We start from the raw sequence: 21,509 nt of genomic DNA, 5'->3' as shown, positions 1-21,509 counted from the left end.
GGTTGAAGGGTTGCCAAGGGACACACGGGAACTCCGCAGGGTGTGGCGATCACGGTTTATACTTTAAATACGTGAACATTACTGCATGTCAATTATAGTGTAATAAGGCACCAAAATAAAGTGAATAGTCTTGCTTTGTCAACTTAAACTGCCAAATTATAAACTCAGAACAAGAAAACACTTTACAGAACTTCTGTAAAACAAAAATTTTATTCTAAATTAAAATTTCAAGCCTACCGTATCTTACTATTAATATAGCCACCATGTTGCTATTAGTATTTATTTGAAGTATCATTATCAGTATTTTAGAAGTTGTCAGTAACCCAGCTCTATAAGGTTATTGTAAGCATCATTTTTCCTGTGAAACCGAACAGTCTGGGCTGGGGGCAGTCCGAGTCCTGAGCCGCTTGCCTGAGGAGCCTGGGTTCCTTGGGCTCCCGCTCCCCTCGGTCGGCAGCACCCCGTCTTCCTTAGCAGAGGGGTGACCCTGCATCACTGGTGCGGTTACATCCCGGCCGCGCCCTTGTCTGGAAACCGTCAAGCCTCCATTTCTTCCGCCCTCTGATCACCGCACAGCGCCTGACCTAACGCGCAGTGTTACAGTCACTGTGCGCTCCCCCCCCCCCCCCGCCTTCTCGGCCGCCCGGGGTGCCCGCAGACCTGCTCCACCTTCCTGCCCGCCACCCCCAGGGTCCAGCCAGTGGCCTGACGCGTGGAAAAGCCGAACAAAGGGCGCTGCCCCAGCAGAGGCCTGATGAAATGCTCAGCCACGCTCGGGGGAGGGTCTGCGGATGTGTGCTCTCGCCTTTGGAGCGTTTTCACCGCGACTCACCTTTCATTCTCCAGGAATTGTGGAGCTGGGCCAGGGCGGGGACAATCACGCTTAACACCAGACGAGTAGCCACTCAGGGGCCAGCGGAGCTCAGGGGTCAGATGGGCACGCGCGGCCTTGGCATGCCGATGTCAACGAGGAGGCGTCCCCACTGAGCTGCCTGTCAACTTACACCCACACAGGTGGTGTCTTCCGTGGGCTGTGGACGGCAGTTTTGTCTTTACTGTTACCTCTGAGCCACAGTAGCCCCCCCCCCGTGGCAATGACTGGGAAAGGGATGGGGGCCGATGGGGAAATCCGCAGAGATGGGAGCACGGCGAGTGCAGTTGTGTGTCGGGGTCCCTGGGACTCCGTCCTCCCCCTCCCCTAAGTCTGGTGAGAATCTTCCTATCTTTTCATCAAGCACTTTTGTGTGTCAAGAGCGCAAAATAAAATCGAATGGCTTTCATTCTCAGAGGACCCAAAAAAATGATTATGGTATTGTGGGGCAAATTACCAAGCACACATACTCAGTTCACACTCCTCCGCTCTGGAAACATAAACTGACACCGTAAATCACTTCTATCCGCAGCGTGATTTCCCCGAAGACCCCGTGTATATCGAGGCACTTTGTGGGGCTGGGGGGGATCTGCTGGAAATGGACCCTCTGACAAACTCACGCTGCAAATGTTTGTGCGGCGGTTGGACTTGTTATGCACTGTCTTCGTCTCTTGAGACTTTAATGGAGTCCAGAAAATTCATTTAAATTTTCCTCTCATTTAATGTGTGAATAAATGCTTTCTAAGTGCGGCAGTCTCAGCGCGGTGGGTGAACGGTAGCGGATGAAACCTGGTGCGGAGTGGAAAGCCGTCAGAGGGAGAGTCGGCCTGGGTCTCGGGCAGCCCACATGCCACGTGCGGAGGTCCACTCAAGCCTGGTTTGTCCTTGACCGTCAGACAGACATAGGAATGGGACAAAACATATACACATTCATTTATATTCCAACACGTGGCATTGCCTGTCCAGCCAGTGCACTCCTGATTTTATAAAGGGGGTTATAAACTACTTAATAAAACATGACTTCCTGTCAGTTAGGACTACATGTAAAGAATTCTCTAGCACAGTGGTCCCCAACCTTTTCTGGACCGGTTTAATGTCAGAAAATATTTTCACGGACCGGCCTTTAGGATGGGATGTATAAATGTATCACGTGACTGAGACAAGCGTCAAGAGTTAATCTTAGACGGATGTAACAGGGAATCTGGTCATTTTAAAAAAATAAAACATCATTCAGACTTAAATATAAATAAAATGGAAATAATGTAAGTTATTTATTCTTTCTCTGCGGACCGGTACCAAATGGCCCACGGACCGGCACTGGTCCGCGGCCCAGGGGTTGGGGACCACTGCTCTAGCCGACAATGCAAGCACAGATAAAGAGCTGTGCCAGGGTACTGGATGTGGGTGAACAAGGGTCTGAGGCTGTTAATGGGCTAAAAATGACCAACTCATGACTTTTATGGTGATAGATGACCTAGTTTTGGTATTACCGCCTCCCTAAATCTTAAATGGTAAAACGCACACATCCCAAACATCTTTGTAAAGAAAAGAGGAAATAATGTATTAAAAGGGCTTTATAATTGCCATATGGCTGTCAATTTTTATGTTTTAATATAGCCCATGATGTGTTTCCTGTATTATCGCCTCATATAAAACATTTCTGTCATCTGTCTTGCTTCCATAGGGTATGAAAGGTCATCATCGCCTGGCACCCATGTTTTGGGATGCAGGTCCGGCCGACTCAGAGCCGGCCCTGGGCCATTTCTGCACAGATGGGCTTATATATAACAAGCCAGATAATGATCTATTCACTGAGCACCAGGTGCTGCTTGATCGAAAGAATGTTTGCAGCCAAAAAATATTGACAGTGCCGTCCAACCTGAGGTTACTTATGTAGATTAGCTTTGGGGAAGGCGTCTCATTCAGAAGCACATCCCTAAATAATGGCTGGCTTTCCAGAAAGAAACTGGATTTACAGCCGTAGGGTGAGGAGGAAGATTCCTCCAGCAGCAATAGAGCAGTGGGTGCCTGGTCTGACTCAGTTCAGAGTAGATTGATTGACCCAACTGGCTTGAGCAACACCCACCAGTCTTCTGCTCCAGGGTCCCTGAGGTGCACGGGCAAGCAGGCTGAGGGTGAGACGGGGCTCTGGGGGAAAGAAACCGCTGTTCCTGTTACCATGTCCCATGCAGAAAGGCACAGGGACACTGCACAGAATCCACAAGATATAGTTGAAGCTGGTTAGGCTGAATGGCTTAGATCAAGCCCCTCGCAGTTGGGAGAATTAGTGACAACCCAGATGCCTGGTTTGTAGACCTCCTGTTCTAAGTGGAAGGTTGCAGAATACTCCCCTCCCCGGGTAACATTAAATTAATGTTTTTCTGGCCTTCCACTGCAGCATAGCAATAAATTTTTGCAGAAGTCACTATAATTAATGAGTATATAGATCTCTGCATCTAACGAGAATAACTTCATCTAATTTACGCACCAACAGATAGAATGCTATGTCTCTGACATAGAACACTTTGTGCCAGTCACCGAGATCTCAGTTAATCAGATAGTTCATTGTAAACACGTGCCGCTGTTCATGAGCTCAAATGAGGCCCACTGTTTTGTCTGAACAAAGGTAGACGAGGATTCCAAGATTTATAGGTCATTTTAGCTGGGAGCTAGCCGCTGATAAGAGGACAATGTCAGGAGACACATTTTGTGATTGGGTTGTTTTCAACATGACTTTCTTTTCAAGCAAGGTGATTTAGATGCTTTCTCTATGTTCATTATAAACACTTTTTTTTTCCCCCAGTAGATTTTATAGCCTAACCATAAATATCTCCTCTAGGCTAATACTTGATATATGAGATTATGGGCAAAAGGCATTCTGGGGTGGAGAATGTTTTTCATACTTACAATATTCCCTTCCAACATACTATCTAATGCTAAATAGTATTGTTAGTTATGTAAACATAAAAGTATTGAAACAATAATATACATTAATATTACTTTCTTAAAATTATGGCCAATCAAAAGATTTACTCCCTAAGAATCTGCTATTCTTTATATAATTAACTGAATTTTACTTACACCAAGTATCTATAAGTTTGATTATTAAGAGGGGCTATAAATCAGAAAAGTAAATTAAAGACAAGAATAAAATCTGTTGCCCTGGCCGAGTAGCTCAGTGGGTTAGAGTGTCGCCCAGACGCACCCAGCTTGCAGGTTTTGATCCCCGGTCGGGACACGTGCAAGAATCTATCAACCAATGTACAACAACAAATCCCTGTTTCTGTTCGTCTATCTCTCACCCTTCCCATGTCTCTCTAAAATCAGTAAATTAAATAAATAAGCCTGACCAGGTGGTGGCACAGTGCAAGGAGCGTCACACTGGGACACAGAGGACCCAGGTTCAAAACCCCAAGGTCACTGGTTTGAGCACGTCTCAAACCCACCTGGAAATGCTACACACTGTATGATTCCAGCTATATGATGTTTGGAAAAAGGCAAAACTATGGAGACAGTAAACAGACCAGGGGCTGGGGGGTGGGGGTGGGGCGGGCTGAACTATTGGAGCACAGAGAATGTTTAGGACAACAAAAATGCACTGTGCGATGCCGCAATGATGGATACATTCTTGGATGCTTGTTCCCAGCTGCAGACTGTGCGACACCAAGAGGATGTCCTGGTGTAAACTGTAGACTCTGGGTGACTGTCATGTGTCACTACAGGTTCGTTGATGTAACACAGGGCTACCCCCCCAGTGGGACGCGGTCATGAGAGGGGTAGGTACCCCCCAGGTGGGGCGCGGTCATGAGAGGGGTAGGTACCCCCCAGGTGGGGCGCGGTCATGAGAGGGGTAGGTACCCCCCAGGTGGGGCGCGGTCATGAGAGGGGGAAGTACCCCCCAGGTGGGGCGCGGTCATGAGAGGGGTAGGTACCCCCCAGGTGGGGCGCGGTCATGAGAGGGGGAGGTACCCCCCAGTGGGACGCGGTCATGAGAGGGGAGAGGTACCCCCAGGTAGGGCGGGGTCATGAGAGGGGAGAGGTAACCCCAGGTGGGGCGCGGTCATGAGAGGGGGAGGTACCCTCCAGGTGGGGCGCGGTCATGAGAGGGGTAGGTACCCCCCAGGAGGGGCGCAGTCATGAGAGGGGTAGGTACCCCCCAGGTGGGGCGTGGTCATGAGAGGGGTAGGTACCCCCCAGGAGGGGCGCAGTCATGAGAGGGGTAGGTACCCCCCAGGTGGGGCGTGGTCATGAGAGGGGTAGGTACCCCCCAGGTGGGGCGCGGTCATGAGAGGGGTAGGTACCCCCCAGGTGGGGCGTGGTCATGAGAGGGGTAGGTACCCCCCAGGAGGGGCGCGGTCATGAGAGGGGTAGGTACCCCCCAGGTGGGGCGCGGTCATGAGAGGGGTAGGTACCCCCCAGGAGGGGCGCGGTCATGAGAGGGGGAGGTACCCCCCAGGTGGGGCGCGGTCATGAGAGGGGGAGGTACCCCCCAGGTGGGGCGCGGTCATGAGAGGGGGAGGTACCCCCCAGTGGGACGCGGTCATGAGAGGGGAGAGGTACCCCCCAGGTAGGGCGGGGTCATGAGAGGGGAGAGGTAACCCCAGGTGGGGCGCGGTCATGAGAGGGGGAGGTACCCTCCAGGTGGGGCGCGGTCATGAGAGGGGGAGGTACCCCCCAGTGGGACGCGGTCATGAGAGGGGAGAGGTACCCCCCAGGTAGGGCGGGGTCATGAGAGGGGAGAGGTAACCCCAGGTGGGGCGCGGTCATGAGAGGGGGAGGTACCCTCCAGGTGGGGCGCGGTCATGAGAGGGGGAGGTACCCCCCAGTGGGACGCGGTCATGAGAGGGGAGAGGTAACCCCAGGTGGGGCGCGGTCATGAGAGGGGGAGGTACCCTCCAGGTAGGGCGTGGTCACGAGAGGGGAGAGGTACCCCCCAGGTGAGGCGCGATCATGAGAGGGGGAGGTACCCCCCAGGTAGGGCGTGGTCATGAGAGGGGAGAGGTACCCCCCAGGTGAGGCGCGGTCATGAGAGGGGGAGGTACCCCCCAGGTAGGGCGTGGTCATGAGAGGGGAGAGGTACCCCCCAGGTAGGGCGCGGTCATGAGAGGGGGAAGTACCCCCAGGTGGGGTGCAGTCATGAGAGGGGGAGGTACCCCCCAGGTGGGGTGCAGTCATGAGAGGGGAGAGATACCCCCCAGGTGGTGTGCAGTTATGAGAGGGGGAGGTACCCCCAGGTGGGGCACAGTCATGAGAGGGGGAGGTACCCTGAGGTGGGGCGCGGTCATGAGAGGGGGGGTACCCCCCAGGTGGGGCGCGGTCATGAGAGGTGAGGCGATGCTTGTGAGGTTTGGCGGTAGGAACTATCTGAGACTTCTCTGAGCCTTCCTCTCGATTTTACTGTGAACCTAAAACTACTTTAAAACATTAAGTCTCAAAAAAAAAATCTCTCTGTGACATTTATTTAGTAGTTTTATTCATCTTAGTTTTGCTGTGTGTGTATAGTTTGTGGGTAAACATACAAATTATACTTTATAGCCTTCCTCTTGTAGTAAGGAAACGCATAAACACAGAGAACTGCTTACGTGGCCACAGTGTGGACAGCGCCGCTCTGCCCGTTCCGGCGGGAGCGGAGTGTTTACGGTCGCTGGGTGCCTGCAATAAAGGAACCAGACCTAACAGACGCTTTAAATCCCACTCGCCGAAGAAACAGGGACTTCTGAGGGGATAAAAAGAGTTTCGACTCCAAGTCTGAGGTCATTTAAAATGTTTTAAAGCTCGGATTTTTTTTTTTTATATTGTTCAATATTTCTCTTTGCTTGTAGCCAGCATCCCATTATAGTATCGGTGTGTGAATTCACTGCCGAGAAGGCCGTTTCTTCTGCATTTTCCGAGCCCAGACTGAACCGCCGGAAGTTGCAGCGGCTGCGTTTCTCAGCCTCCGGCCGGAGAGCAGCGTGAGAGCCTCCTCTGAGCCCCTGTCCCGGGAGAGGGCAGGCTTCCCAGTCCACAGCGCGGTGGACTCAGCAACAGGAGGTGAAGCAGCAGTAAAAGTGGAGGCAGCTGGCAGAGTAGCCCAGGACAGGCCGGAAGCCCAGGCAGGCCAGAGGCTCTGCTTCTGCATGCCTCTCCCGCTGGTTCCCAGAGCCTGTGCCACACGTGCCCCTCTTCCTCTTCAAACACGCGAGACAGCTCGTCCTTTCACCCACTTGTGCCCCCACTGTGGGCCAGGCCCTGGGTAGGAAGTACTCCGGAGTCACTTGCCTTCTGGTGGGTCCCCAAGACAAGCAGGGGGTGTCAGTGCCACGAACCGCGGGCTTGGAGGGCCCAGAGCAGAGAGCAGGACAGGGACACCCGGGGACACATGAACGCCTCTGCCCCCTTCCTGGGGAGTCAGAGGGCCTCCTGGGCTGGTGACATGGCCCCTGAGACACTTGGGGGCCTGTAAGGCACTTGGGGGTTAGAGAGGCAGAAGGAGGGGTGACGGTGGAGGAGGAAGGCAGTTCAGGGGGTCATCGTGCCCAAGGGGCCAGAGGCACCTGAGAGCACAGCTTCCAGGGCGACGGGAGGTCTTTAAGGCCGGACTGGGAGGGGTCCTGAGAGGCAGGTGAGGTGGGAGAGGCTGCCTACGGGGCTGGGCCGGGCGGTAAGTCGCCAGGAACATGATGAAGTAGTTCTGCGTCATGGACCATTGCTGTTTAGAATAAGCTTTCGCACTTTTAGAATAAATGCCTGTCACCTTCTAGAGCAGGGGTCCCCAAACTTTTTACACAGGGCCAGTTCACTGTCCCTCAGACCGTTGGAGGGCCGCCACATACAGTGCTCCTCTCACTGACCACCAATGAAAGAGGTGCCCCTTCCGGGAGTGCGGCGGGGGGCCGGATAAATGGCCTCAGGGGGCCACATGCGGCCCGCGGGCCATAGTTTGGGGACGCCTGTTCTAGAGGGTGCCTAACACATGCTGGGGACACCACTCATCCGGGGACACTGAGCCCCTGTCAGTGTTCAAGACCATGATTGCCCTCCTCCGTTCCTTGCAAGTGATGACCAGCTAACAGATGTCCCTTTGCGGGCTCTCTGTGGGGGCTCAGCTCGTGTAACTGGGGGGGGGGTTAAGAAAGGAAATGTGCCGTTAACCACAAAATATTGTCGCACCTTGTTTTATAAGGTCTACCGGAAAGTTCTGTTCGTTTTTGGAATAAAACAAAATACAAATTTTTCTTACCATCAATAAACTTTATTAAGTAATATATTTCCACACCAATCCTATCTTCCGAATATGGTCTGGAATGGTTTGCTGAGCTGAATTAAGCCTTTCTGCGATCTCCGATGTTGTCAGAAAAGGATCTTGCTCCAACATGGTCTTAACAACATCGTCATCGATCAAAGATGGTCGCCCAGAACGTGGCTTATCAGAAAGGTCGAAGTCACCTGTTTCGAATTTTTCCAACCAACTTTTGCATGTCCTATCAGAAACTGTACCTTCACCGAACACTTTCAATAAATTTCTAAATGCTTCTGTAGCATTTCTTCCTCGTTGAAATTCGTAAAAATACAGTGGCGTAAATGAACTTTATCAGTAGCCATAGGTACACTATCGCTTCACACATAAGACTAACGTGAATCAACTTTGTTTTAGTTAATTTGCTACGTCAGTATGTATACATTAAGTGATAAAAATAGAGAGGCACACGTGCCAAATAAACGTGCTTACGTGTCGAAACTTGTTGTGATAGAAACGGACAGAACTTTCCGGTAGACCTGATATTTACGTGAGAATGGACGCTGAAAGCTTTGCTTAAACATGAAGCTTGCCAACGGCGTGGATGCCCTGACACTCTTCCGAGCTCACACCTCGTGAGAGCCCGTGAGAGCTTCGGCCATGGAGGGAAACGGAGAACAGTGTGGATGATGGGCATTGTCTCCCTCAGTCTGTCTGGCGAGGCTACAGAGCTGAAGGAGAGGCTGTGCCCACGTCCACACCAACACAAGGACACACACAACCGCCATCCTGTCGCCGCTGTGCGGGAGTTACTTGCTCAGACATTATTGGAATGCACTCCCCTGCAGGTTTTTAAATTTAAATTGTATTTATTTATTTTAGAAAGATTATGCAATTTGTATATTGTAGCTCTGAAATATCTCTAGGAGTGTCTGTACCCTGTCATTTAAAAAAAAATATATATATAGTAATTTTGCAGTGAAGAGCATGAATCGTCCCACTGAGATGGATAAATATAGACTGGAAAGAATGTTATGCCAGTAAATGTCGGGTTTCCCATCCGTGAAATGTAATGCCAAATTTAGAGAAGAAAATTAAAACAGTGTTTTCAGCACCTTTTGGGTTTTAGAGTTGCGTTTTAATTTTTATTGCGTATGACGTATTGGCCTGGGGGACAGACCTGGTTTATACTTTTAAGTTTGGAAACAAGCAAAAATCAAAAAACAAAGCAAAAAAGCTTTTGAAGTATAACAATAGCTGTATTGTTAGCAAACAGAAATGCTCTCAGACTTGACGCAGTGGTGGAGTTAGACAGACGTGCACCTGAGAGAGTGACAGCTGAGACTCTCCCGCGCTCAGCCTGGCTTTTGGCATGGCGTGAGCATGCATGCCTGTGTGTTTGTGCATGTGTGTATATAATGCACGTGTTGGTTGTTAACGAGCAGAGGGCCTAGGACAGTGATGGGCATCTTTTGAGCGTGGTGTGTCAAAATTCACCAAAAAACCAAACATAACTCGGGTGTTCTGTCACTTCGAGAAAAAACATAATTTCATGATTTTTATAGTTTAAATAACAAAAATGTATAATTGTAATATATAACTATATTTAATAAACCAAAAACTAATTATTTAACTTACCTGCTTAGTGACTTCTTTGTTCATCTGTCAGTCGGTTTCTTTTGTTGGTCTTGATATTATTTAACTTGTGTGGGGTGCCGTGAACTAAGATAAGTGAGGGGGAGGGGGAATTCTTTTAACTAACCTGCCTATTAGTGACTTTTTTGTTGCTGAATTTCATTGGCTAAATCTTCAATTGAAGGTTGGTATTTTGTACACTTCAAGCCCAAGCAAGCACTACTAACTTCATCTGTTTCCTTTGTTGGTTTTGATATTATTTAACACTGAGAATAAGGTCTCACAAAAGTACATAGAGGGAAAAACTGTGAGTAAAGCCATTGCTGTATTTTTCAGGGTGTTAAAAGTGTCTGGTAATTGGTTCCAGGCACTCCAAATTTCCTGTTCGTAGTGGCACTCCTCTTGATTCTCCAAGTGGCACCCTTCCAGATTCTCAAGCTTTGACTTCAAGTCAACAAATACCTGAGCCCAGATGCTGTCTTGAAATTCTGCAAGTTGCATCTTATGTAAATTAAGATGGCTGCTGCTACTTCTAATGGCGGGAAACGGCACCCATAGCACAGGCCCTCGCCTCTCCCAGCCTCCCCCTCACTTATCTCAGTAATGATAGTCAGTTAGAAATCCACAACACCCCAGAACAGTAGATTGGATGATGGTTGCTGTGGTTATGTGGTTGCTGGTAATGGTGATCACAGGGCCTCCAGAGATGCGTCTCCCGTGGCATTCCGCTGCTCCCTGCTCCGCCGGCTGGAAGTGAGGTCAAAGATCCCCTAACGCCTAGCCGGAAGTGCCAGAACTAGACGCTCTGTGCCGGGGTTCTGTTGTTTTGGCCTACAGACCTCGGCTCAGATGTCTATACTACAGCAAATGTTTTATCCTCGGCTCTTGCACGGCCAGGAGCAGGAGCCGAGGAAGAAATGTCCTTCTCGGCATGCGGCCCCATACTTCTCTGGTATGTGGCCACGTGTCATTGAAAATGGCTACATGTGTCAGTGCTGACACACGTGTCATAGGTTCGCCGTCACGGGCCTAGGAGAAGGCAGGCTGTCTTCCCTGAGACCTAGGCGGTGGCCACGGTGTGGATGGGCAACAGCCCCCCTTCTCGCAGAGATGTACGTGGTTTTGCTCTTTGGGGGGTTACTGCCTCCCCTTCCCCCACACACTTAGCCCACCATCTTGAGGCTGTAGGCACACTGTGTGTATCCACACTGTGTGAAGGAGGAAAACTTAACGCCCAGCGAGCGTGCTAACGGACTCATTAACTTCTGAGATTGTATTTAACTATGTGTCACCTAATTTTACAGCTGCCATTGTTAAATGAGCCACGCCTACAAGTTCCGCGATCTAACAAGTGACATAGTGTATATTCAAACTTCTATAATTTTTCCTGGACTTAGATGACCCAGAGGGGTCTAAGCCTCTGCCTGAGAAGCAGACACGCCGGTGAGGTCACGGATGAGCAGCCCTTGTTCACAGGCCTTGTGTGCCACCCAGAGACCGCGGAGATTGCACTGTCATGTGTTAGCCAGGAGAAAATTCAAAGTACAGTGTGAACACTAATACTGAAGCTTCTGAATGGAGAATAAGACTGAAAACTAGCAGTCGCTTCTTAACAAAAGAAATCTGTATAATTTTATTAACCGATGACATCCTAATAAATTCAGAAATTCAGTAATAAAAAAGAAGAACTGTTCCTAGCCACATGGAAAAGTGTGAGGGCCAGCCATCTGAGGAGAGGAACCGGGTGTCTGTATGATCCGTTAGCTACTGGCAGACTCGTCAGGTCTGGGAGAGACGTTGAGATGGATTCTAAGTGACCGGCTGTTGTAACTTGGATTCTCTGAGGTCATCTTTGGTGGAGATGTAAGATGCCTATTACTTGTTTTCGCATAAATAGCAACAATGGCCTCTTCATCTTATTTGGGTGGGTAATTTTTCAACAGGTTTATTTGAGTTTAAACTCAACACACACTGTAAATATGTATTTTTTTTATCTAAAAATTTTTTAAGAATCATCTGTGAATATGTCTTTTTTTTTTTTTCAATAATGGAGGCTAACTAGAACGTGTCACCACTAACAAAGAGTAACAGTTGAAGAATTTTGGCTTTTCAGATGCCTGGCCTATTGCCACACCAGTCATCTGAATGCCCCTCTCCTGGGCATGTTGGTGCCCAAAACACCCTTCCTTGCCTCAGGCTGGCTTTGCCCTGGGGGCTCTGGTGGGAGGTGCGAAGAGGGAAGGCCGAAACCTGGATGTCCCCTCCCCCTTTCTCTTCCGAAGGTGTCTCCAGCAATGGCTGTGTCCCAGCCATCCCCCCGGGTCTCACGAGGCCACCTTCTCCCCCGTCCTCAACCCCAGAGATTGGCGCCCTTCATGCTGCTATCTTATCTCGTGGTGGCTTCCTGTCCCTGCCAGTTCTCCTCGGGGTCCACTGCCATTGCAGCTGGGCCCTGGAATCCTCCCCTCAGCGCAGCCAGCTGGTGGGGGCCCTGCCTCCCTAACTGACCCCGACTCGTGCACACGGCCGGGCACTTCTCAGTACAAACCACAGATCCTCTGCAGCCGCCTAGTGAAAGTCACGTGTCCCTTTTACTTTACCCAGAGAAAGGTCTGTTTCCTCTGAGCTTATTACTAAGGAGGGTTTGGAGACCAACATGGCGTTTAAGTGTTCACGAAGATACACACGCTCTCTTGTGTGGAAAACATAAAGTTGTTGAGCAATATCGACAAAAATTATTAACTTCAGGGAGCTCGATACGAGCTGTTAGAGGCTCAGGAGTGAAGAGGCAGGTCTCGTCGCTATTTTCTCAGGCTGTGACCCAGACTGCCCCGGGGACAAGCGGGCCTCCCAGGTGGCAGTTCTCAGCTCTCTGTGCAGTGACCGGAACACACCCGTCTGTCTGTGCTTGGGGTTGACGAATTAGCTTCTGATCCAATAAGTTTTTATACAGTTGGATTTTTCATATTTATCTAATTGTTATATTTGCTGGTTCGTATTTTTGTTTCCATCCTCGTCAGTCTTCTCTCCTTTGCCCGTGAGAGATGCTGGCCGTGAGCCATGCCTCAGACGGCAGAGCACGGTGACAGGGGGCGGTGGCTGCCAGGAGCACCACCAACAGCGGAGCTGAAGTGTTCCCAGCTCCTTCCCCTGAGTGCCCCTTTGATTTCCGAGGCTCTGCTGCAGTCAGCGGGTCAGCGTCCGCGCTGGGCCCTGAGAGGGCAGGTGAGCTGTGACAAAGCCCGGGAACGCAGTGGGAGCAGCGGGAGGGGACCACAGACCACAGCCTGGTCCCCAGGAGCAGTGAAAGCGCGAGGACACCTCTGTGAACGGACAGAGCACACAGCTCCGCGGCATTTCAGGTGTCCTGTTCACCACCGCTGAGGTGGAGAGCACTTCCATGGCATCCGTCAGGGTCACATCATAAAGCCAACGTATGTTTAAGGTCTTAGTCTAGGACAGGGGTCTCAAACTCAACTCAGCATGTGGGCCGCAGAGCAAGATCACAGCCATTCGGCGGGCCGCACTAGGTCTACAAAAGGCAACTGTTACGCAATACTTTTCAGTGTCACAAAACGACCAGAAACTGTAGTTCGCATCACAACTGCTGTTAACTAAGCTAATATCTAGCTAGGATGCTAGAGAAATGAAAAATACAAGTAGGCCCCTAGGCTTACTTAATTTTATCCAAAATATTTTGAACTTCGTGGATTAGTCTGTGGGCCGCACAAAATTGTTTGGCGGGCCACATGCGGCCCGCAGGCCGCGAGTTTGAGACCCCTGGTCTAGGATTTCTTTTCTCATTTAGTGAAATAGTTGACACTATTTAAAAAATAAAACTGGCCAATTACTGGTCATAGATTGTAGCTTCACCACTAATTATGGCTTCATTACTAATTATAGCTCCCCAGGATTGAGTGTCTGACCCCAAAGAAACAAGACAGCCAGTGGGAACTACAGCTCCTGGTTAGGAGGAGGAAATCATCTTTATAATTTCATGGGACCTGGTCTGTTTTGTGTTGTGTTTTGTTTTGTTTGCAGCTGGTTGATATGTGAGGTGCCCCTTCTAAGAGGTGGGGTGGCCCCTTGGAGACTGGATTTGCCCACACGTGAGGATCCCGCGTTGCCTTCACGCGTGTCTGCATGTGTCCTTCCTCATGAACGAGGTGCTTCTCCTGCTCCCACGGGGGTGGCGTCCATAGTGACATGGAGGTAACTTTGCTGGTCCAGCCCGACAACCCCCTGGGACTAGAACAGTGTCCTCTGGAGCAGCCTGGCCCCGGGGCCTTCAGTGTCTCTGGGACGCTCGCCGGAATCAGAAGATTCCATGTCCTGGTGGCCGGATCTCACAGTGATGCGTTTCTCTGTGGACAAGAGCAAGATTTTGCTGTTGTTATTGTTGCATTGGCTTCCTTGGTATATATGTTTTTTGTGACAGAGAGGGACAGATAGGAAGATTCAGACAGGAAGGGAGAGAGATGAGAAGCATCAATTCTTCGTTGCAGCACCTTAGTTGTTCAATGATTGCTTTCTCATACGTGCCTTGACCGGGGGGCTACAGCAGATCGAGTGACCCCTTGCTTAAGCCAGTGACCCTGGGCTCAAGCTGGTGAGCCTTGCTCAAACTAGATGAGCCCGTGCCCAAACCAGCGACCTCGGGGTTTTGAACCTGGGTCCTCTGCGTCCCAGTCCAACACTCTATCCACTGCGCCACCGCCTGGTCAGGCAATTTTCTTGATATTCTGGTCCGTCAAGAGAAACAAAATCCAGACAGGCAGAATTCATAGCTACTCCAGAAGACTCACACAGCTGTCCGTAACATGACAACCCTGTGTAAGGGAGCTGAGACACCCGGTGTAGAATTTTTGTAAAAGGTCCTTCCTTCTGTCTGGTTTCACTTTACAGGTTATGTGGTCTGAATGCAGACTGGAAATATCAGAGAGACTTTGAAAAGCCTAATCCGCTGATTCTATAGGACAGGAAATGACCAGGTCACTGTGCTACGAAGCAGTCTGCCACAAAAGGTGTGACTCCTTCTGGGACACAGCTTTCCAGGGGTCTGTCCTGTGTCTGCACATCTTGTGAGGTCACCTGGAAACTCGTCTGTTCTGGACAATCTTTCCAGCACAGTCATGATGCCTGTAATTCTCTCTGCCTCTGTCTCATGTCCTCGGCCAGTGTCCATGGGACGGTGCTAGCAGGTGACATCTCAGACCCTTCCTCAGGTCTTGCCCTTGAATCAAGAACTACAGAAGACCCCCTTTCATAAGATTGCTGAATTCACTGAGGACACATACATATTTAACATACTGGGTGAGAAATTTCTATTTTAATGGTATCACATCGTATGAATCACTGGAATTTTCCACATATCTGTCACTTCTTACACCAGAATCCATAACCACTCTCCCCAGCCCTCCCTCCCCCCACACAAGACCCCGGCTTTTGTCTGGCTGAATTCTGGTCGGTGTCCAAGCACTCTGTGATTTGTTAGCTGAATGTCCACCAGTAGCTTTCTGCAAGCTAAGAAAAAATATAAAGACTATCTATCTCGTTATCCGTATATGAAATACCTTCTCCGTGGTCCAGCCAGCTCAGCTGTTCTGGGGAATTACTCTGTGTTGTGAGTGAGGGTTTCTTTTTTTCCACGTCGGCAAAAAGCAGCCGCGGCCAGCTCCGGGTTCACGAGGGTCAGTCCCGTCCTCCAGGCTCTTTCTCTTGGTGGCCAGGCATTGCTTTCACTCTCTCGCTCAGTACCCTTGAAGGATTTGTAGCATTTTAAAAGATTGAGTGTAAAGGGTAGCATTCCATGTTAAAAAAGGGAAAAAAAAATAACCCAGTAATATTTGCCGCTGTCCCAGGAAAGGCCCCGGGCTTGCGGACAGGACTCCACACACACACCCCTGGACGGCCTCCCATCAGATGCACGGCACGCCTGTCCATCACAGCGAGACTGTCGGCACACACCCTCATCCGTGGGGCCCGGGACGGCGAGCAGGGGGTCAGCGACTATGCCGCTGACCCCGAGTGGGATAGGCTCTAGCTCACTAGCAGTTTTTATCACCTGGGATTGGTAAGAGCAGTTAAGAGCAGCCGAGCGCCAGGCTCAGGGACACTTCTCCGTAAGATGGCAGGCTGCGGGTTCGGGAGAGCACCACACTTTCCCTGAAACTGGCGTTCCTCTCAGACACGGCAAGCGCGGTCAGGAAGGGCTGTCGTCTCCTGAGAGTATACAGTCACCCACTCTTCCACTAGAACAGGTGTGGCCGGTGATTCTCAAGGGTTCTGCACGTCAGAGCTGACACACGGGAAACACCTGGCCTGGCGGCCGGCCATGTCCGGGTTAGCGCCCGCCCAGGTGTTTCTGATGCCCCCCGCAGGCTGGGGCCCGCAGGTGCGGCTCACCGGACCTCGGGGCGGGGAGAGGGCGCTCCCCCCCCCCCCCCCCCGCAGGCTGGGGCCCGCAGGTGCGGCTCACCGGACCTCGGGGCGGGGAGAGGGCGCTCCCCCTGCAGGCTGGGGCCCGCAGGTGCAGCTCACCGGACCTCGGGGCGGGGAGAGGGTGCTCCTCCCGCAGGCTGGGGCCCGCAGGTGCGGCTCACCGGACCTCGGGGCGGGGAGAGGGCGCTCCCCCCCCCCCCCGCAGGCTGGGGCCCGCAGGTGCGGCTCACCGGACCTCGGGCCGGGGAGAGGGCGCTCCGTTCGACTACGGGTGAGGAAAGAACCAGTGGAGAGGCGTGCTGTCAGGTGTATACAGAGACACTGGGGGCATTCATAAATAAACCTGTCGATTTTCCGTGTAGAAAGTGTCTCTGGTGCCGGGTGCCGTTAGGACACAGGAGGACCGAGACGCCCGCCGATACCGCAAGGTCTTGTAGGGCAGAGCCTGCAGCCCGCAGGCAGAACCACCTGCCACGCGTGTAATGTGAAACCGGTTGGTGCGCCCCGCCCGCGCTCTCTCCCAGGTGTGCCTGTGGCTGCCCGTGTGCTGCAGGGCAGAGCCGAAACCGGCCACGGAGGACATGTGGCCCCCAGAGCTGAAAACAGTGACTATCTGGAGCCTTCAGAAAAGGTGGCTGATGCCAGGTCAAGTGTTCAAAGGGCAAGCCCTGTCCTTATTCCAAGGAGCTCTACACCAGCGGGGGTGGGCAGGTGTGGGGTGGGAGCGTCCTCCCGGCCTCCCGGCCCCCCCGGCCCCCAGCGATCTGTCCGTGAAGACTCATCAGCAGCACAGAAGGTTTAGCTTCATGGGCATTGTTATCATGGACAGACAACGTGGAGACCGACAAGAAGCAGAGGAATCCCTGGCCAACACCTCGGCAAGTGGAGGGGAGACGGGGAATGAACAAACACACTCAGAGCAGAAGGAGGAAGTGAAGAAACGTAACAGGAAAAGGGTGGAGAAGAGAGAAAATAATATCAATCAAAAGGACGTGACTCCTGTGAAAGCTAAAATAAAGGAGCATGCGCAGAACAGGACGTGGGGGCCCCACTGCCCGGCGTGGGGGCCGGGTCGCCCCGGGGACATCCGGGATGCTGGGGCCGCGGACAGCCGTGCGGGGCTTGGCGTGAGGCTGGGAGGGTCCGGCTCGCTTCTCTGTGAGTCGGCGTGAACCTGCACGCTTACTGAGAGCAGGGTCCCTGGGTTCCTTCCTCTGCCCTGCATTCTTGCTGCTAACCGGCCAGCAGTGTAGAGACGCTATAATTTTTTTTAAATCATTAGGTGTCTCTTTAGAAAGCCTAGGTTCCACTCTGGCTTCACCTGTGATTGTTGGGGCGAACCTCTCTGGGCTCGGGGTCCCCCTTTCCTTGCTTGTGAGGTACTATGTATTCCAGCTGTCCTCCTGCGTCCACCCTGAGTCATTCTACTAGACACCTTTGTCATCGAGAGGCTTTGCTACCCCAGGGACACAGAGGGTCCTCAGCCCCGTGGCTGAAAGAGCAGAAGAAAGGCTAACTGACCCTGGGACCCCTCCTTAAAGGGGGTTCTTGACGACTGGACTTTCCCCTTGAAAGATTGGACGCAGGTTAATTTCTAACTCATGCCTAGTAATAGACCTCCAAGGAGACTGTCTACCATGGAAGTGTTCGGGGGGGGGGGGCAGCCATGTTCCATGTCTTTGATCGCATTTCTCATTCTTGCAGGAATTTTTCTTTAAATGTGGAGCACACCCGACCTCGGACAAAGAAACATCAGTCGCTCTGAACCTGATCACAACGAATAGCCGAAATATCACCTGTATCACATGTGCCGACATCAGGTAAGGGTCTAAACGTGGTCACGCTCGACACTGTGCTTTCCTGATGGCACGGACCTGCCCCGTGACCTCTCCTTCCCGGGGAAACCCGGCTTTCCTTGGACCCTGTCTGCTGATCGCGGTGTATTTAAATGAGAAAAGACTTTAAAATGCTGAATCCTCAGTTCGCTCCCTGGTCAAATGGGATCCTAGGACATAAGTGAAATGAAACATATATATATATATATATATATATATATATATATATATATATATGTGTGTGTGTGTGTGTGTGTGTATATATATATACACACACACATATATATACATGTGTATATGTATATAGATAGATATATAGATATATAGACAGATAGATACGTATCTATACGTATCTCAAAACACTAATATCAGTTGATATTAAAACATAAACATGTGTATTGATATCAGTGAGTTCTAAAATAAAACATGATGCTAATGTTAGGAATGAAATACTAATGAACACCATTTATTCTCGGAATATGTGGCCCATAACATTTTATTTTTAAAAATGCCCTTTCCACACATTTCAGTCCTACCGCACATCTCCACGTTTCTGTCGGCCCGCCACGTACGCGCTCACACCCCCAGATAAAAGCTTCTGGCTGGTTTCGGACCTGTGTATTTCTAATCTCGGTGAATACAGAGAAAAAAAGAAAATTGGAGATGGCCTGTTATTTAAAAGAAAAAGGGGGGGGGATGACTATATTTGAATTCCAAATCAGGAGGCAAGGACAGAGTGGAAGAGACTGAGTCCTTTTAATCTTCAGAGTCGATGGTTGAGAGTCGAATTCCTTACTCGACGCTCTTCCAATAACAGAGAAAAGACATTTGCTTTATTACATGCTCCCTGGGGTTGGCTGGAAGGGTACTGCCATACTGGGGTCTTAGCCCCGACGTCCAGAGAGAACTTGAACGCAATGCCAAAATGAATTAATGAGTGAAGCAGATAGTCTTGTTGTTGTTCCAGACGGTTAAGCAGTGACTGCTGTCTACCTTAGACATGTACGTGTTGTGTCTCTTGTCTGCTGGGCCGTACTAGCTGGCCTTGGAAAGCGGCTTCGCACTCTGATTTTGTGGTCCGTGGCTATTCATACTCCTAACGTAGTACTTCCATTCTTTAACAGCTTTAAATAAAAATGTTGACTAGGAGAAGCCTAAAAACCTTAAAGTCTGTTGAGCAAACTTGTTGCCAAAAAGGATAAAAACGGGACATTTTCTGTTTGCTGCACGCTCCGTTCTTACTGAGGTGGGGACAGCACGCCCCTGCCGGAGAGGTGGCCCTGCGGCCTCCCCGGGGGCAGGGGAGGCTGGCATGTACGTGGCCGGTGGCCTCAGCACACTGGCCGCTGGTTCTTCCGTGACTCAGGCAAGAAATCGGGAAGTGCTTCCACTGGGCCTGGCGGCTCAGAAAGCACGACGTAATGAAGTCATGTTTCACTTTTCTCAGAGGAGAAATTCAGAGTACTTTCCTCCACGTCAGAATGTGGCCCCCAGCCGGTGTTTAAACACCTTCCATTAAAGTTGATAAAGATGACAGTAAAATATGCTGCATTGACTGTATTTATTATGATCACATCATCTCACCATGAGCATCACCCCCAGGCTTCCTGTTGCTAAGTTGTCACCTTTGTATTAATAACTCACACAACCTTTTGAAAGAAATGAGCTGCCTTCCAGATACACAGGGAGATAATTGCTGGAAAGATAATATTGTCTGTTGCAATACAATCTTTCTTTTTTTGCATATTTACTTTTGAGGGGTTTTACACATAGGAGCGACTGTATTCAGTTAGATTGAAGTGTGTGTGTATAACTGACCATCTGATGGAGTAAGGTTTCTTCTCGGACAGGGCAGCAGGGAGACGCTCTGTACACAGATGGACAGAAGGGTGCTCCGCTCACGGCTGTGGCTTCACTCAGAGGGACGTCGTAAGAGCCGGACGTCAGGAGCGCACCCCAGTGCATTGTGCTTTGCTGAATGTTGTGGGATTTCTTTTTCCACCAGCGAGTGCTTCATTTTTTTAAATTTAGAAATAATTTTCTCACAATAAAAATGTGTTGAGTGTTAGAAAACTTACCCTTATGCTTAGTAAGAATTTAGTTTCCTTCCCATCTCTTGAGTGTGCCTGAATATTTGCATGCATATATGAGTTTTGTGTGTGTCAGTGCGTATGTATGTGCAATATGTATATATATAGTTTTGTATCTGGCTTTTCCATTGAACATGGCATCATAATTTTCCCTGTCATGCAATACTTGATGAAAACAGAATTATTTTTTTATTTTTTAATACGTACCTAAGATTCTATCACATAGAACTACTCTATTTAATCATTTTCCTATTGGTAGTGATTTGGACTGTTTCTCCTGTTTTTTTTAAAAAAAGGTATGTGTTAAATGAAGACTGAAGCCCCTGTCCTTTTATGGAGCTCACTGACCGAGGGCCTCAACCCCAAGCACGCAGTCAGGGGAACTGGAATGGAAGGAAGGCCAGTGGCAGCGGGCGTGGCCAAGGGCGTGGCCGAGGGCGTGGCAGAGGGCGTGGCCGAGGCTCCTGAGGCGTGTCACCGAACATGTCTCCAGAGTGCTGCACCATTTTAGAATTTGGGGCAGCAGGGATGGGCTGTCCGGCATCTCTCCCCACGTTGTGTTCATGTTGTCAGTCTTTGCCCATTTGCTAAAGCAAGTTACTTCAGTCGTTAATACATTTTTTAAAATTCTTAGACCAGTTCTGGCGTTTCTCACGTATTTGCATTTTCTCTTGCGAGAGAGGAACGCCAAGCTTGTGCAGTAAGGGAGCTTTAGGAAGAGTCTAGGAGACAGATTTTGGGGGAATTCTTTTGCATTTTCTGCGTATATGATCATGTCATCGTCTGAGAACAAGGAGAATTTCGGGTCTTTCTTCCCCGTCTTACACCTTGGTTTCCTTTCCTGCCTGATTTCCTCGGCAAGGACTTGCAGTCGATGTTGGGAAGCGTGCTGAGAGGGACACCCTTGCCTGGTGCCTCGTCTGGGGGGCAGCTCAGAGGTCCTCACCATTACGTGTAATGGAGGCTCCAGATTCTTGGGAGATAGTTTAATAACTGCTTTATCATGCATGGGTGTTGGATTTTATCAAATATTTTCTTGCATCCATTGATATTATCCTGTGATTTTTCTCGTTTAGTCTGCTGATATCAGTGCTGGGTCACATTAATTCACTGTTGAATTAGGCTTGCATACCTGGCATAAATCCCATTTGACCATGGGGTGTGGTGTTTTTTGGATTTTACTTGCTAATATTTTATTGAGGACACTCAATCTGTGTTCATGAGAGGGTCGGTCTGCAGTTTTCTTGTGTAGTCTTTGTGTAGTTTTGATATTAGGGTAATGCTGGCCTCATGGAATGAATTAGGACATAGCCATTCTGCCTACAGCTCCTGACAAATCGCAGAGAATGGGGAGGAAGGCAAGAACTTTATTTACTTGTCTGCTTTACAAACAAATACTTTTACATAATAAGAGATTG

General features: G+C 50.1%; 1 protein-coding gene across 2 annotated transcripts in view; it reads left to right on the top strand.

Annotated features, from left to right (window-relative positions):
* Positions 1 to 21,509, top strand: part of PRKN (parkin RBR E3 ubiquitin protein ligase) — a 1,041,656-nt gene that overhangs the window by 551,617 nt on the left and 468,530 nt on the right. For both annotated transcript variants that reach the window (XM_066248240.1, XM_066248238.1), the window contains exon 6: positions 17,871 to 17,986. In XM_066248240.1, the coding sequence (XP_066104337.1) occupies positions 17,871 to 17,986 (116 nt within the window). The remainder of the gene's footprint in view (positions 1 to 17,870; positions 17,987 to 21,509) is intronic.

The sequence above is a fragment of the Saccopteryx bilineata genome, chromosome 12, assembly GCF_036850765.1.
Source record: "Saccopteryx bilineata isolate mSacBil1 chromosome 12, mSacBil1_pri_phased_curated, whole genome shotgun sequence".
NCBI classification, from domain to species: domain Eukaryota; kingdom Metazoa; phylum Chordata; class Mammalia; order Chiroptera; family Emballonuridae; genus Saccopteryx; species Saccopteryx bilineata.
This window is presented reverse-complemented; position numbering and strand designations above follow the sequence as displayed.